Source organism: Xiphias gladius, chromosome 8 (genome assembly GCF_016859285.1).
Source record: "Xiphias gladius isolate SHS-SW01 ecotype Sanya breed wild chromosome 8, ASM1685928v1, whole genome shotgun sequence".
Taxonomy (NCBI): Eukaryota; Metazoa; Chordata; class Actinopteri; order Istiophoriformes; family Xiphiidae; genus Xiphias; species Xiphias gladius.
This window is the reverse complement of record NC_053407.1, coordinates 1,112,932-1,130,075: the sequence shown is the minus strand read 5'-3', so window position 1 is coordinate 1,130,075 and position 17,144 is coordinate 1,112,932. Positions and strand designations below refer to the sequence as shown.

Genomic DNA, 17,144 nt, shown 5'->3' with positions numbered 1-17,144 from the left:
AAAAATTATGAAATTTAGCTCCAAGGGCCAAACTTCAAAAAATCATAACTGTAAAAGTATTTGGAGTAGAGCTGTAGGATTTTTACAAGGTCTCAGGAGTTTAATAGAAGTTTTTACATGAATTTTTTTCAAGAAATTTCACAACGTGAACTGGGAGGCCCTGGTGAGTTGGTATGGAATGACCCATATGCAGATATCACATAGCACATAATTTAAAAAAACTAAAAACAAAACAGAAAAAACCACCACATCAAAGTGTCAGAGAAAGGAAGAAAAACAGGTTTAATTTGATTTGTTGTCTTTAACCTTTTACACTCCTTTTCTCTAATACATGCCTCTTACAAAACAACCTACGTATAGTTTTCCAAAAAAGCAACTGAGATGGCACTGATATCATCTTTGATAACTGCAGTGCTGGAACTGGACAGTTATGTGGACATCTTTTGGCTGCAGCGTTGCCTGCATTGGTGGACTGAACTCAATGTGGACAACTTATTGAGCCACAGGCGGTATAATGTACTGCTCAAACACAGAGGCAACATGGCAACATGTAGAGCTGTCAGTTTGTCATCAGGTGAAGATTTAAGATGGGTGTGTGCTCCAGTGTTTTCTTGGAAAGTGTGCCTTTGTCAGGGATGGCGAAGAGCATAGACGTACTACAACACAGTCATACATATCATCTGGAATTTACACATCCATAACAATAAAGATACAAGGATCAAGAATCAGAGCCATAATTATACGGTATAGCAATAATAATAACAATTATTGATATTGTCTAAAAACTACACTTATGTTTTCATCTTTTCTTCTTCTCCTTCTTCTTCAAAAAAGAACCATATATTTATATTTATATACTGGAAGTTCTTTAGTCTTTTTTCTTTCTGGTTTTCTGACTAAATAGGTAACTTAAATATTTACAATGATTATTTTACAACCATTGGCCCAGCCCACTGATGATAAAATGTTCCTTTTAGTTTGTCTAGATTAAAAGCGAGCAGTGGAAGGAGGGATGAGAGAGGAATGGTCCCAGTGAAAGGCGAGGTAGGGAGGGATGTGAGGTCAGCGTCCCCGGTCCCAGACAGTGCCTCAGACCCCTAGGAACCAGGGCCACACAGGGTTTCCCATGCTACATGTCAGAAGCCTACGGAATGGAAAGCCTCACCCTATCGAAGCACACGGGGTCTCCGACCTCACACTGGAAGGGTGTACAGGGTTTCCTGCAGCACTTTGTGCTCCAGGGGGCTCCAGGTCCTCTTACCCCGTGTTGCAGGGGTGTACAGGGTCGTCCGCTCTGTGTTACAGGGAGGATTTACTGCCCCATGTTCCTGGGACATCTCAGTTTGTGTCACTGTTTGGTTTTTTTCCTCCTCCCCCCTCAACCCCTACATCACCAGCAGCTGTCCCAGCACCATCCTGAACTGCTGCGTATACCCTGCCAGCTCCCTCACCCTCTCAGTCATCTCTCTGGCTGCTCCAGGGGAAGGATACTGAAGCGCCGCCGTCTTTGTACTGATCACGATGTCTTTGAGTTTTTCGCAGAGGGTGTTGCTGCTCTGGGCCACCCGCGCCCTCACCTCAGGAGACTTAGCCTGGCGTGACAGTGTATCGCCAATGAACACCAGCTTGTGTGCGCTGAGGATGACGAACTTGCTGTGCGCCACGAAGATCTTCGGCGGCTGGTTTGAGTTGACGGCGGTGAAGAAGGCGTCGATGGCATTGGTCACCGTGGTGACGTTCTGCTCGCACTGCTCTTGGTAGAAGAGAAGGAGCTGCCGGTCGCCGTGGCACAGCTTGGAGGAAGAGGGTCCTCCAGAGCCATTCTGGTTGGCCAGAGGGTGATGGGGGGACGGGACCCAGCCCGTCATGTCGTTGTTGATTGGCCGGCTGACTTCCTGCTCTAGCCGCTCAAACTGTTTAATCTGAAAGGAGAGGAGGATGAAGGAGACAGTTAATACTAAATGATAATATTTGTAAAGCTACAACGATTGGCCATTTAGAAAAAGCAGCAACAATGTTGATAATCCACGATGTCTAAAGGTTTTAAGTCATTAATGAAGCAAAACACGCCACACATGGCAGTGAAAGGCTAAGCACTTTTAGCTTAGTGAAAAAACTAGTGGTGTGTGCTGGGTTATTCAATGATGTATGTCAAATCCGATTAAATCTGTTGAAGTAAAAATTTAAATAATTAAAATTGTTTATAACGATCTGAGTGAGTATATGTATATGTGCCTGAAAGGGGGCGCTCACCCACAGAGAATCCTTATCAAGCCCTGCAGGTCTGAGCAGCTTTTTAGCCTCTTTTAGCTCATAGTTTTGGCCTCATAACAACTTTATAAGGCGATGACATCACAGTTGTGTATCTGTCCCCCACTGGCCAAGTATCGAGTAAAGCAGCTTAAGTGGTAATTATGACCCAAATGACCAATCGTGACTATCCCTCCCTCTCTCTCACACACACACACACACACACACTCACGCCGCACGCACGCACGCACGCACGCACGCACACAGGGGTACCTGTTGCTGTTCCAGTTGTGTCTTGTTGTGTCGGATGATGTTGCCTTTCTCCAGCAGCTGTCTTTGATTCTTCTCAAACTCCTCCTTTCCCTAATACACAGATACACAGCAGTTACAACCCTTGTTCACATCTCTTTGTGGCTCAATAGGAGTATCACAAGTAATATGCAGCCTCTGTCTCCCTCTGATGGTGACAAATGGGAACTGCAAAAACAGTTGCTGGGACTCACAGCATCTCCTCACAGACATTTCTTGCTCAGCCTTGCTGACACACACACGCAGACTGGCTTGGTCAAAAAGTTCCTGAGACTTCACAGCCACATGTACTCATTCATCATGACTGTGATAGGTGGGTATGTGTGTGAGGCAGAGTGAGCGTGGTCCCCACAGAGATGCTGTGATGCCGTAACTCTAGCCTCACGTCTGGAGTGATCTCACGCACGCACACACGCACACGGACACGCACACACACTCAACTACATATTAGGGATCAAAAGGGACTGACTAGATAGTATGGAGCTGTCACTGTAGTTCAGGCAGGCACTGAACTACTTTTTTGAAAACAAAAAGCATGAGAAAATGAATTACAATTTTCATCGAAAATAAACACTATGAGAAAGACAGAAAAATAGACGGATGAACTAAATACTGTTTTATTTAATGAGCTGTATGCATGTGCCTATAGTGTCCGAGTGCTTAGAAAAGACATAAAAATAAAAAATACAACAAAGAAAAGACTAAAATTTCATTGATGAAAAATAGGCTGAAATGTATCCAGTTTTTTGTTTGACTAAAATGAACAATAATGAAATGACTAGGATGTGACCACAGCTAAATCAAAATCAGATGCTAAAATGAATACCAAGTACAGACCACTGTCTGCTCTCCATATATAGTTCATTTATATGTGACCACAACCTGTCTCTTAATAACTATGCAGTCCACATAATCAGCCTGGCACTCATTCATTCTGCACACTGCCCCCCAACACTGCTACACTACCAGCCCCTTCCAGCGCTCTCCAGGTGTGGTTTCGGCACATTCCTCTCTACCTGTTCATGTTTATCATGATGTTATGCATCTGAATTATCTATAATGTAACCCATTATGTATGGCTTTGGGAGCTCAGGGACAGTTTGTGTCAGGCTGCCTCAGATTTGTTGCAGAGCATCAGGTAAACTAGCCAAGCTGTGTTTCGTGTTGCAATAAATACTTTAAACGTTGATGTGAATGTCCTGAGTGAAAATATATGATCAAGGAACTTCTCTCATAATGGTAAACATACTAACACAGTTTCTATTTAACATGTAAGCCGATGAAATGTCCTCATAATTATCTAAAAAAGTGTGTGTGTGTGTGTGTGTGTGTGTGTGTGTGTGTGTGTGTGTGTGTGTGTGTGTGGGTGTAGGTGTACCTGTAGATGTACGTAGTCGTAGTCCTCCATCCAGCCTTCCTCTGTGGTCTCATATGGCCTGTCCACACCTTCCTCTTCCTCTGCAGCTGAAAACTTTGGCGGAGAAGGGAGGGGCCGTGACTGAATGTTCACCTTCTCCCCTCCCTGATAGCTCCCACTTCCTGATCCTGTCATGTGACCACCGATCTCCCCTGGGATTGGAGGAAGTGGAAGCTGCTGCTGCTGCCGGTTGGTCCGTTTGAAGAGAAGCGAGGCGTTACCGTGGAGAAAGGAGGCGAGCTGCTTGGCATCATCGGGGATGCCTCGTGCCGTCATGATTAGTCGATCTAAGTCATCCCCTCCTGGTGGCGGTGCCGTGAGTGTCGTGTGTGACCAGGAAATGGCGTCTAAGCTCTGACTGTGTCGAACCAAACTCTGGAAGACCTCCTCCATCTTCCCCACTTGACGTCCCAGTTTAGTCTGCAGAGAGCGGTCCGTGGCCTGGGCGGCGTTTGCCACAGCCCCCCGGGCAAATTCTAGGAAGTCTCGGACAGAGGTGCGCACCCTGTCAGCAGCCTGATGAATGGCGGGGAGGTTCCCTTCCAGGTGAGCAGGGCTTCTCCAGTTACCTGTGATGAATGACATCATGAGGGAAACACTGGACTCGACAGCTTGCTGGAGGCGAGACAGACGCTCCATGGCCTGCTCCATGTCCAAGATGAGGGGTTTCCCTGAAATGGAGCCAGGTGCGGGAAGCGATGAGGAAGAAGACGTGTCACGGACAGGAACCATGTCTAAGGATGAAGCAGAGTGGTTGCTCCTTGTGCTTCCTGTACTCGAGGCAGACAGCCGCTTGAAGGACATGGTCAGCTCCTCACTGGTGGACTGGCTATCACGCACAACCTGGAAAACACATTTCACCTCTGAAATAATGTAGAGACTATCTGCATTAAGGCAAGACATAGTTAGACCAGCCATCAGGCATATAGGGACACATTCCAGTGGGCCACCGCATTGGTGGGCTGTTGGTCTGTCAAAAAATCCACCGGCTTTCACTGGTCCTTTCAGTCTCTTTGCTGGCCCTCTCTGTGTACCTGTCATTTGGGGTATGCATGAGAGGTTCGCATGAGCAGTAGAGAACACATGCTGTAGAGACAGTTATGCTAGGTGAGCAAGAATGACAGAGAGGGGGCGGCTCATTTCGACTCTGTTGCCTGTTTGCACTCATCTTGTAATTTACTGTCCTCTTGTGGCCGCAGTTGGCTATTGTCTCTGGAAGCTAGGCTGACTACCAGCCGTTGCATCTATTGTCTTTTCGAGGGCGCGGCTGTTTCCCACTGACAAAGGCTGGGGCTTGTACCGCAGAGGGGGGGGGGCGGCATGTTTCGGTTGCACATGCGGATAATCCTGGGATCGGCTACCTGCAGATCCCAGGATTATCCGCATGTGCTTGTCAAGATGCCCTTGACTCAGGTTCCACCGTTCTTAGATCAGTTATGATATTGCATGCATTATTCACACGTGCAGATGAGTCTGGAAACTGTACCTGCACATTGGAAAATTACCTCAACAGTCTTGATGGCACACCACCGCAGTTAACCATGTAACATAATACCCAAACCTTTTAATACTGATCTGCTTTTTTGTTATCATATTAATATCTTTTCCTTGGAAGTGGAATTGGTGGGTGTAGTTAGTTCTTTGGCTCTGCTTGCCTAACGTTAAAAATCACTGCACGCCACTGGCTTACCTCATGATGGACAAGAACAAAACTTATAACCCCAGTAAATGTGCAAAACAAAAACGGTGACGACTGCAGCCTCAGGAATGACAAAAACTAGACTAAAATGACTTGACTTAAACTAGGCTTCTAGATCTCTTCACTGGATACACAGAGCTGAAACTGATAGAGCTTCACATCTGAATCTCGGTTTAAAGGCAAATAAACATCTTTCCCAAAATGTGGGACTGCCCCTTTAACTCCTACCTGTGGTGGGACATCGTAGACATAGTGATCTCCCCTCTCTCCTCCTCTCTCCTCTCGTTCCCGGGGGAAATCGTAGACATCCTGGGTGGGGTGACCTCCAGTCCGCAGGCTGGCTGGGATGTCATAGATCTCCTGGGGGGCCTGGCTGACCCCGCTCCTGTCTCCCTGATAATGCTTGTCAGTCAGGATGGGGGGTGGGACGTCGTACACGTCCTCTGGAATGGGTGGCTCATCATCATCGTTGTTGAGGTTGTTGTGCAGGTACTGGCCAGGAGGGATGGGGACTTGGGGCTTGAGTTTGGCAAAGTGGGGTGGTACATCGTAGGTCTCCTCTCTGATTGGCTGAGCTTCAGGGATGTCTTTACTAACAGACGGGGGGAAGTCATACACCTAAAGAGAAAGCGAGAGAGAAATATTCTGTATTATATAAAGTGTTACATTTTTATAAATGTACAAAGATATATATATATCACGTTAATATATATGATATATTATTAAGAATACAAAAACAAAAAGGCAAGTAATTATAATTACTCATAATCCAATACAATGTGCTGTTAAATCCTCATTAGGTGATGATGTGTTTGGCCAGTTACAGTCTCTTCAACAGTTATTTAATTTTGCTTCCAAAATTCACGTGAAAATGTGAGAAAAACTGTCTTTTTATGGTGTTATGTACATTCGAAGCTCACATCCACAAGGAATGAGTTTAGATTGTGACATTTGAAATGCTTGTACTGAATTCTAGTGCCACCATTTGGTTCAGAGTGAAATATTTTAACAACTACTGGATGCTTTGCCATTAAGTTTGGTACAGACCATAATGCCCCCCCCCTTCGGATGAATTATTAACAGTAACTTTGGAGATTGCCTGACTTGTCCATCTCCATCATCCGGTCAAATTTTTATTTGTCCAATACTTTGGTTTATGACTAACTACCTGCAAATTAATGACGTTCCCATCAGCCTCTGCTATACTTTGTGTTTAGTCCTGATTAACAAATGTTAGCTGGCTAACTAAGATGGTGACATTACACCTGTTAAACTCATCACAGAGCTGCTAGTATGGCTGACTCTTTGTCTTTTAAATATTAATTTAGTTTTTAAATTCTACCCTTATTTCTGCGATGATATTTTGGGACTTCTTTAGAAATTTCTGTGTTGGAGGAGCAGCTTGAACGGCTGCAGCATTTTGTTCTAAATGGATAACTGACAAACATTAAGCCATCTTGTATTGAATGTAGGCTGTGAAATACCTTGACATAGGCCCTGTGTCATACTGCACTGGTTGAATAACTGCAGACCTACAGTATAATTCAGTTGGTGATGGTAAATTGCCTTTTCACATTTACATCCAACCATTATCTTTCATGATGTGATTCTCTGGGTGTCTAGGACACCTAATCGTTCGATCCCTGACATGTTGAATTTTACAAATATATGTTGTAAAGGATGTTCACTAGAAACCAAACCAAATGAATTAAAGGTGGTAAGTTCTTTACTTATCCTGTAGGCAACGTAGTGCACCACCGATTTAAATCACACTTGTCAACTTGACAGTAGGGATACAATACGGTGTATTCCCACGCATACATCTTCAAATCAAATCGTTGTCATACTGCATATCTGTGACACACATCTAAAATCTAAGAAATCTACAGCAAATCCAAAGCCTTACTGTCTGCTGTGTGTTCTTGTCTGTGCTTGCTGGGGTGTCATATATATCTTGACCACTAGAAGGCCCCTTCACCACCATGGGAGGAGTGTCATACACCTGAACATAAAGGAAAAGACAGACATTAATGTCATGTTGTTACGGACATCACACTGGACACACATCTATCAGTACAGTGACGTGACTTATCAGAGAGAACATGGCACACTCATATTCAGCCAGTGGTTGATATGAGGTACACCTGTTTGTGAAGGCAACAGCCAGCTCCTCCATAAATCCTGCAGTGACTGTTCAACATTACACCACTGTGCAATGGGCAAGAGGAGAGATGTAAATAACTCAGTGTGGTTGTTGGTGCCAGACTTGGTGATGATTTCCAACATCTCAGAAGCAGCTGCACTCCTTGGATCTCCCTACACGACGCTAATGATGGAGACTGGATGTGACACAGCCTTTTGAGAAGTAAGAAGTACGTAAATGCAAAATCAGGATTTTATGTGAACACAGTTCAAAGTCTGCTCTCATAATTTCCTCCAGGTGTTGGAGCCTTTGAGCTCCTGAAAATGTGAGAGGCTGCTTATCAACAACAGGACAAACCCATATCCGGCTGGTATGTATCTGGCAAAGGAAAAGGCTGATGGGAAGTATGAAGCCATTGCTCGGAAGGTGGAGTCTAGTCCAGTGTAGCTGGACTTTGCCTTGGGGTACAGAAATCCAAAACTGAGAGCGGGCAAATTTAAAGATGCTTTAAAGGTTCTTTAGATCCTTTAAAGCCACCTGGGAGGCATTTGAATGCCACATAATGCAATCAAGTATCCACCAAGAGTACATTCATTCATTCTATTACAAACTTATCTGAGATACAAGAGAGTGAAGAGAGATGTACACAGGAAGTATCACCCAAGACTATAAAATCCACCCTCACATACACACACACACACACACGCATAGTCACGGAGCAAGGTTTTAAATTGTTGAATGCATCTACGGGCTTTATCTAGGGTATGAGGAGGCAAAGAGGAGAGGGAGGCAAGAAAGAAGAACAGGAGGAAAAGAATGGAACAGAAGACGATGGCGAGAGAAAGAGGAAGGAAAGAATAGAAGAAGCAGGGGAACAGGAGAAGAGAAGAGAGGCAGGGAAAGAAAAGGGAAAGAGGAGGCGGTAGAGACTGAAAAAAGGCAATAAAGAGAGGGTAAACGAATGGAAAGAAAGGTAGAAGTGGAAGAAGGGGGGAGAAAGAACGAAGGTAAGAAAAGAGGGCAGAGAAGAGGTGGAGAAATCCTAGAAAAGAAAACAGGAAAAAGGAGGTGAAGAGGGGACAAAGAGCGATCCAAGGAATTTGAGCCAGTGTGGTTTTGGTCACATGACCGCGTCTCCATGAGACAGTGACCTTATTGAGGAAGTGTCCATCTATTAACACTTGCTTCTTCAATCCTTCCTGTCCCTCTATCAACTCCTCTTTTCACTCGTTGCTCTGTGTCTCTCACACATACTGGAATGACTTCCTGTCTCTGATGTATGACCTCTAACACACACACACACACGCACACAGATACGCTTGTGTGTGTACAGAAGCAGCTGGGATGTCTATCCATTCCAACTGGGGCATTTACACCTCTACGCCTTTTATACTGGAACAATAAGAGACACATGGAGAGAGAGAGCGAGAGAGGAGAACCAGCAGATCAACACATTTTAATGTGCTGTCTGTTCCATTACATTCATTATATCTCATCCCGACATATATACTATACCATATGTAATTATGGTCATGCCAGTGAAGCTAATAAAGAAAACGTTAGATTGAGAGAGGGACCATCACACAAAAAGAGAGGTGTCACACAGAATCCAAACCCAGCAGCTTCCATGTCAGCAGTTGCTGCAGATACGTGACACTGGGCAATCTGTCTATCGCCCCGAGATTCGTATCACAACACGAAAAGCACATACATATGCCGGTCCGGAAATCACAGTCGGGACTAAAGAAGCGCTACCAACATCGGCTGGCCAACTGATTACCTGTCTCGTGTGTGCTCACCTGTGATTAGTAAATAAAAACTCAAGTAAAATTCATTTTAATCTCAGTTCAACTTAACCACAAACACACATTCTCATCTAGTTATCTCGTCTACGACACTTTCTCAATTCATTTTCAAGAATTTCACTATACTACGAGATGACCTACAGTACATTGATATTACAGTGTGATACAAAATCAACACTGTGATGTAAGATTTGTATTGATAGGGAAGGCAGCAAGAAAGCAACGGTACCGGTGTTAATGGAACCAGCGTATGGCCGTTGCACTACGAAACCTCCTGGGCCGCTTGAAGGACATACGTTGATACGATCAGCTCAGTTTCTTTTACACATACCGAGTTGAAGATTGTGGTGCTGCAGTTGGAAAGAGGTTTACTGTAAACTGATCACAAAACCGTTTTTGCCCTCTTCCACAGTCCAGTCAGAGCTGATGTCGCAGCGAAAGAATTCCTGGTGTCTGCCGTCGTACTCATACAGTACCTGTGACGCACCGGGCTCTTAAATAGCTCGCTGTACCACACAGCTGTACTGTGATGTCACTGAGTGTGTGTGATTACTTGTTATGGTCAGAGCCATCTCCCACACAGCAGACATTTTGATGAAGTGCCTTGTGTTACGGCGCATTCATTCTTCACCTTTCAGATTGCTGACTTCAAAAACGCCCAGCAGCTACATCTGTTATTACAGCAACACATCTTCCTCCTGCTCTTCCTCATCTCCCCATCCTTCATTCTTCTCATCATTCAATGTCATCTTGTTTTTTTCCTCATACTTCTTTCCTTTCTCTGAACCTCCTCCTCCTTTTCCACTTCTTCCTCCTGCAGCTCATTCTCTCCTCCTCTTCCTCCTCCTAAAGCTCTAGCTCTCAAATTGCAATGGTTGTAGGTGCGTGAGCCTTCGCTTCTATAGCATCGAGATTGTCTTCTACATACAGTTTGTCTCTGCGTGCGTGCGTGTGTGTGAGTGTTCGCTCACTAAACAGAAAACATTGTGTGGAATTACACAATGCGATTAAACTGACCTATGTGCATGTCTGTGGACTCGAGAGTAAAGGCCCTAAAAACTCAAACACACGCACACACACACATCAATAAGCCTCCACAGTGGAAAAATACAATTTCTCCCGGTTGCCTATGGACAGTTCCAAGGGCCTCGTACATCACTTTCACATGCACACGCACACGCACACGCACGTCTATCCCACCTGTTGGTTATGGATGACCTTCACTACAGACAGATCTAATATTTAGAGAGGGGGAGGCTGAACATTACATCACATCCGACAATGATTTTCTGCAGACAGAACGACTTGGTGCCAGACTATACTTGTGTGTGTCTGTGTCGTACAAGACACTTAGATGGATAAGAATACAATGCTCTGATGCGATACACCATTTGTAAATGTATATCTCATCTCACACACGCAAACACTCAGAGATTTACACATTTACACCACAGGACTACCGTTGTAACATCGGTCCTTCGCGTCACATCACATCAACATCAGTAACACTGCTGCATCTCGTTTATTACTACTAATTATAAGCAATATAATTATGTCTGTTTTCTTATGATTGCTTTGACTCATTTTCCATGACACTCAGAACTCTTAACACAAAATGCTATACTCCTCCAGAATTTGAATCATTTCTGCGTTTTAAAATCAAATGCTCATTATCATAAAATGCTATAAAAACAAAACTCATAACACAATTCTGATCAAAACTGAGCATGCAAAGATCCTACAAATATAGATACCAGAAAAATGTTGAACTCACACAAATGTAAGTGAAATTATGTGGCGTAAGAATTCTTGAGTCTAACTTCACACCACAGCATTCTACATTTATCCACTGCAATATGAGTCACTGCATCAGTTTATCTCTTCTGGTCTGTATCCACCACACAGTTTGGGGTTTTATTCAAATACCAAACACTTGTTACTGTAGTTCCTCCATCCTGTGGTTAGATGGATACACGGACTGGAACACCTCCTTTCCAGAAGAAATCCCAGACACAGTCCCCCCCACACACACACACACACACACACACACACACACACACACACACACACACACACACACACACAGAAGTCTGACCTGTGTGTTGTACTGCTGGCGGGTGGGCGGCACGTCGTATATGTCCTGCTGGGCTGGAGGCTGATGTCTGGGTGGGACGTCATACTCGTCCTGGTCCGACTTCACTGTGTCGTACACATACACCTGTCCAACCCGCGTAGGAACTACCACCTGCACACAGGAACACAGGCGAGAGTCAAGACAAGATGAACACAAAAAGCACAATACAAACATCAGTCAGCCGCAGATATTTGATAATCACATCAACAGATAAACTCTCTCTCTTATTCCATGTAGTCCCTTCCTCTAAAAAAGTCAGCAAGCCTGTGTTTATGTGAGTATGGCAACCTACAAGGGTCACAATGCTCTCCCTCATCAGACTCTGAAGTTAAAAAAGCTAAAGGGCTTCTTCACCTTTGAATGAGAATTTATTGCTTCTTCACACTGAATGAGCAGAGACTAAAGGTTGTTCAGTCTCATTAAAACACACAGACACACACAGAGGCAATAAAAACAGAGCAGAGGTCCTGTCATAGTTGTCGTGGGAACCAGGCTGCCCTATTGTGTGCCTGTTTAAACTCTGTATTATATGGTTTGAGTGTAGAGTCAACCAGCCAGCCTGGGAAACCACAACAGCTGGGGTATACAACACACACACACACACACACACAACAAAAGTAGCCATCGCAGCTGGATCTCTCAGTGTCCTTCCATCATTCTCGCTTCTCTCCCTTCCCTGTGATTACCCTAACATTTCCAAGTCCTGGTTAAACCAAATGCTACCAGCACCAACTGCAGACAAAAAGCTAGCGTAACCAGGCCTCCGCTTACTGTACTGTGGAATATTCTATCTTATTATCTAGCATGCTAATCACCAATGCTGTGTCCAAAATCACTCACATTCACTGCTGCCTGCAAATACTCAGTAGTTTACTCTATAGTGAACATTAAATTGAAGTCTGGGACACTTATTTGGAAAATCCGTTTACTTCATTATTGATGAGTGCAGGACTTTTAGCAAAAAGTAGTGTACATGCTACTGACACTACATTTTCGCACCTTTGTGGGAAATTTTCGGGGCACTGTTAAACGCATCCTTATCCATCTCTCAACTGAGAGATGGAACTTATACTGATCCTCTCATCTGATCAAGATCATTTTCAGCAAAAAAAAACAAAAACAAAAACTAGCATATGGTAGATAAACTGTACGGTATGTGGCATACGTCCATGCTATGTACCTGAAATGAAAACCAGCCATGGTGCAAAAAACTTAAAAGTAAGTTTCATCATGTGCTACAAAAATGTGAACGTATAGTATAAAGTGAATAGAATAATACAGTATTGTATAATATATTCTATAATATCCTGTGTATTTTCAGTTGTTATCTAAATGTTTAATTCCAAATACTCATCTTCAGTATCTGACCGAACATCCCGTATCACTCTGTGTGTATTTGTAAGTCAAGTCACTGATTAATCACACTCAGCTCCGGCCCTGATTAATGGAAGCTCTGATAATATTTGCTCAGCTCCCCAGCTGTCAGAGGTACGCTGTGTGTGAGACAGACAAGGGACAAATGATAAAACCATCCATCTGACAACCTGTCTGTGCTAATCTGCCTCTGCCTCCTCTCTCTCCATCTGCCTTCAACTCTCCCACCTCATAAGACACTCTCTCTATTCTTTTCCACACGAGGGCAAATTAGAATAATTTTTATTTTCTGGAGGAATAATTTCACCACCAGTTGCAATAAGAACAAATTCCTTAAAAGCTGAGAAACATCATGTATTTTACAATTCTCTCTTGGTTTCTCTCTAATTCTCAGTCTGTGTGTCACACGTACACACTCGTGTAAACAATTCTTTCCTCATTGTCAGAAAGCTTTCAACAGTATTGACGACACTTGGCTAAGTGCCAGATGTACCCCGCAGACACACAGACACAGACACACACACACACACACAATCCCCTGGCCTGTGTCTGATTGATAACCTATGTTATTGATCACCTGTCTGTGTGCACCCTGGAGAATAGACACACACACTTACACACTAAAGCTAAGTCGGTCTGTGTTCGTGCGTGTGTGTGTGTGTGTGTGTGTGTGTGTGTGTGTGTGTGTGTGTGTGTGTGTGTGTGTGTGTGTGTGTGTGTGTGTGTGTATAAGGTCTAGTAATAGTAATAGCCTGCTGAGCCTTTTAATCCCTTCAGGAGATCAGGGCTATGGATCAGTGGGCACCACTAGAGAGACATCCTACTCATCATGGGTATATACCGTATGTGAGTGAATGCGTGTGCGTCACCACTGGGATGGTAACCACTGTTAACCAATAACAGAATTGAATGCCGACACAAGTGCATCATTCAGCAATAGCAAACCAACAGCAAACTGCACTGACTTTGGTCCAAAATGATGAAAACCAAAATAGCAATGCAGGTGTGGTTTGCACTCATGTAACCTACTGGCTACATTTTACGAATGTGAATTCACAGTAAAGACGCAAACAGCAATGGCTGCTTCCGTCCCGTTCTCTCACTGCTTAGGTAATCATATAGGTAGAAAAAAAGAGGTATACTCCTCCTGGATGGAAATTACAACAAGTTCACTGCGTGATCAGTACAGTGTGTCAGAAGCTATGAAGCTATGTCAGAGAGAGTTGATGCAGGAAGAATGTTGCCTTCCTACCTGCTGAGTTAACCGTCTACCGCAGTGTTTACATTTGGCAATGGCAAGACTCCAAGAGGTCACTGCACCTGGTCAAGAGATAATGCTAAACACGACCCACCCTAAAACTGTCACCTGTCATTTTTGCATTTCTGTTTGTAATGATTAAAGAAAGGAGGTACAACATGTTAATTAGTGAGCTTCAGAGGTGCTAGTAGGCGGATTCTGACACCTATGATGGACCAAGCTAGGCCATCTGTATCAGTCCTTATGCTAAGCTAAGCTAACCATCTCCTGGCTCTTATGGATCTTCTCATCTGACTCCAAGAAAGCAAATAAGCAAATTTACCAATATGTCAAACTGTTGCACTAACGATTTGTGAGTATTCACAAGCTGATGAACTGATGATCCAACTCCCGTGAACAATGTGACAGTTTAGTTTTGTAATCTCTTTCTAAGGTATGCATACTTTACACACCTTGCAAGACACTGTCTATGACCAGTTTTTTTTAGTTTTGGTGTCTTCCATCAGATTTGGCACTTGATTGTACTGAGTTCAGTTTGAGTCATTTCAGGTATAAACTGGTTTCCTGCTCTTAGCTCCCTTCCAGGGCTGTTCCTCCGTTGTCAACATTAACTCCACTCCATGCTGACCCTTGAATGAATGACAGCCAGCCCACAGCTGTATCAGATCTCTGCACAGCCTCGTTTCTCATGTATCCTCACAGAACTCTGGCCTGAGGTTGGCTGTATACTTTCAAATTTACTGACCTACATATCCACCAAAGAAAACTCTCTGTGTCATGTTCTCAGAATAAATCAGTGGCCTAATAAAAGCTGCAGCTACTCTGACCTACCAACAATAAAGTGCCTTTGCACACATTTGTTTATGAGGATTCAGTGAAGAAGAATTCCTCTATGACATTATGACAGAGGACCATGTGTGGCACAAGCTGGGATGTTCACTCTTTTGTTCCGTGCCTAGGATTACGTCAAGTAGAAGTCATTGTTTAACAGATGACCTTCGCTCCGAGCAATGTCCGTCCCTCCTTCCCAGCAGCACCCTCCACCCTCTCCCGCTCTTCCGCTCCTTTTCTTTCTTTCTCTTTCTCTGCTTTATGCAGATGAGAAAAGGACAGATAACAAGAAACCAGGACGTGCGCTTTGTTCTGGAAACAAAAAGCAGGATCAGATCTCCTCTGTAGTATCTGGTGGTAAATACAGCACATTCTTAACTGAAGCCCAGTCTTTGAGCTTCAAAATGACCACCGTAACCGCACATGGCAAAAAATACACTTTCTATACATGCAACTGCAGCAGAGAACACTTAACCAATGAAGAGAAATAAATCTTTACAGCACAGATGTGAAGTTCAAAGAGAAAAGGGGGTAAAAATAGAGAGAGGCTTAATTACAGTAGGAGGGTTGGGTGGTTTGTCTGAACTGGTGGACATAGCTGCTTCAGATCCTCATCAGTACTGTGGTCTCACACTGCTTTCTGTTCCTGCCTGCTCTAGTGGAGAGATGCAGAATGCAGTCAGCAGGGTGGAGAGAATTTGACAATGACCTCTGGGGTCGGTCCCAAGAGTCTGCTCATTAGATCCTGTATGTAAACAGCCAAACTGCTTCATTTCTCAATAGATAGGAGAGATACTGCACTACTGATACACTCAGAGTATTGGGTAAGCATGTACTCGTAGTTTACTGTATTTACAAGTTATTTATTCGTTTGTCCAGTTTCTGTTGTCATACTGTGTTCTATGTACTGATGGTGAAGATTTACTGGAATGATAGTGAACTTGTTTTTTGAAACGGCGGCCAAAAGTTTCTTTAATCATATACATGATCCTGGAGAAACCAAAAACAACAAGACACCAAAAAGCAAAAATGAAAGACTCGGTGGACATAACATACCATTACAAACCTAGTGCATATACAGTGTACAAACAACTGTACATATACACCTCCAAAAAAGAGAACAGAAAAAATACATTCATGCACATAAACCTACATATGTATGAGTGGAAACATTGACACACACAAATACTGTACATATAAAATACATGCACAGATACAGAGTACTGCAGTCTGCACTTACAAATGTATACGTTACACTAGCCTGTATGTACACATTTCTACAGTATGTGCAGTGGAACATACTGTTTGCATACATGATACAAACATGTGAACATGAAGACATTCATGTATACACATATGAAGTGGCTACATTCACATATTTACTCTATCATGCACCAATTTGCATTGTAATTATTCTTATCAGATTTTTATTCAGTGTATCCTGCCAACTACTGTCTTCAACATCAGAGTTTCATGCTACTATGAAACTCCTTTCAATGTTAGTTGAATTGTGAATTTTCCCTTTTATCTGTTTATTAATTCCTTTTTAGCAGTTCTAGGATCACAGAGAGTTTGACCAATTTCTTGTCAAACTCTATTAAACAGAGTAGTGACCAAACCAGTCTTGGAGGCTGTTGGTTGATTGTCTGAGAGCTAAACAGAGTCATTTCTAATCTGTTCTCCTCACAACACGACACTGTTAAAGTGCTTTGCCGCAAACCAACACTGACACACACACAAGTGAGCAGAGTAAACATTTAAGAGTTGGCTTCCTGAAATAATAATCGGAGAACATCCCTCCAGTGGTATCTAGTCATACAGATAGTTCACATTTAGTTGTCCAGGTGTTCAGCTTCCACCTAACCCTGTTACCCTTTAATTCACAGCTCACACTGTCTACAGTTTACACTGGGACACGGATGAC

At 43.5% G+C, this 17,144-nt stretch overlaps 1 protein-coding gene across 5 annotated transcripts in view; it reads right to left on the bottom strand.

Annotated features, from left to right (window-relative positions):
* Positions 1-263: 263 nt before the first annotated feature.
* The window catches only part of bcar1 (BCAR1 scaffold protein, Cas family member), a 93,898-nt gene continuing 77,017 nt past the window's right edge, over positions 264-17,144 (bottom strand). For 4 of the 5 annotated variants that reach the window (XM_040132684.1, XM_040132683.1, XM_040132686.1 and 1 more), the window contains 6 exons: positions 11,719-11,868; positions 7,582-7,677; positions 5,904-6,293; positions 3,938-4,819; positions 2,524-2,613; positions 264-1,922 (listed from right to left, as the gene is read on the bottom strand). In XM_040132684.1, coding sequence (XP_039988618.1) covers positions 1,386-1,922; positions 2,524-2,613; positions 3,938-4,819; positions 5,904-6,293; positions 7,582-7,677; positions 11,719-11,868 — 2,145 coding nt within the window. In that variant the 3' untranslated portion in view covers positions 264-1,385. The remainder of the gene's footprint in view (positions 1,923-2,523; positions 2,614-3,937; positions 4,820-5,903; positions 6,294-7,581; positions 7,678-11,718; positions 11,869-17,144) is intronic. The other variant, XM_040132688.1, reaches the window with a different exon arrangement.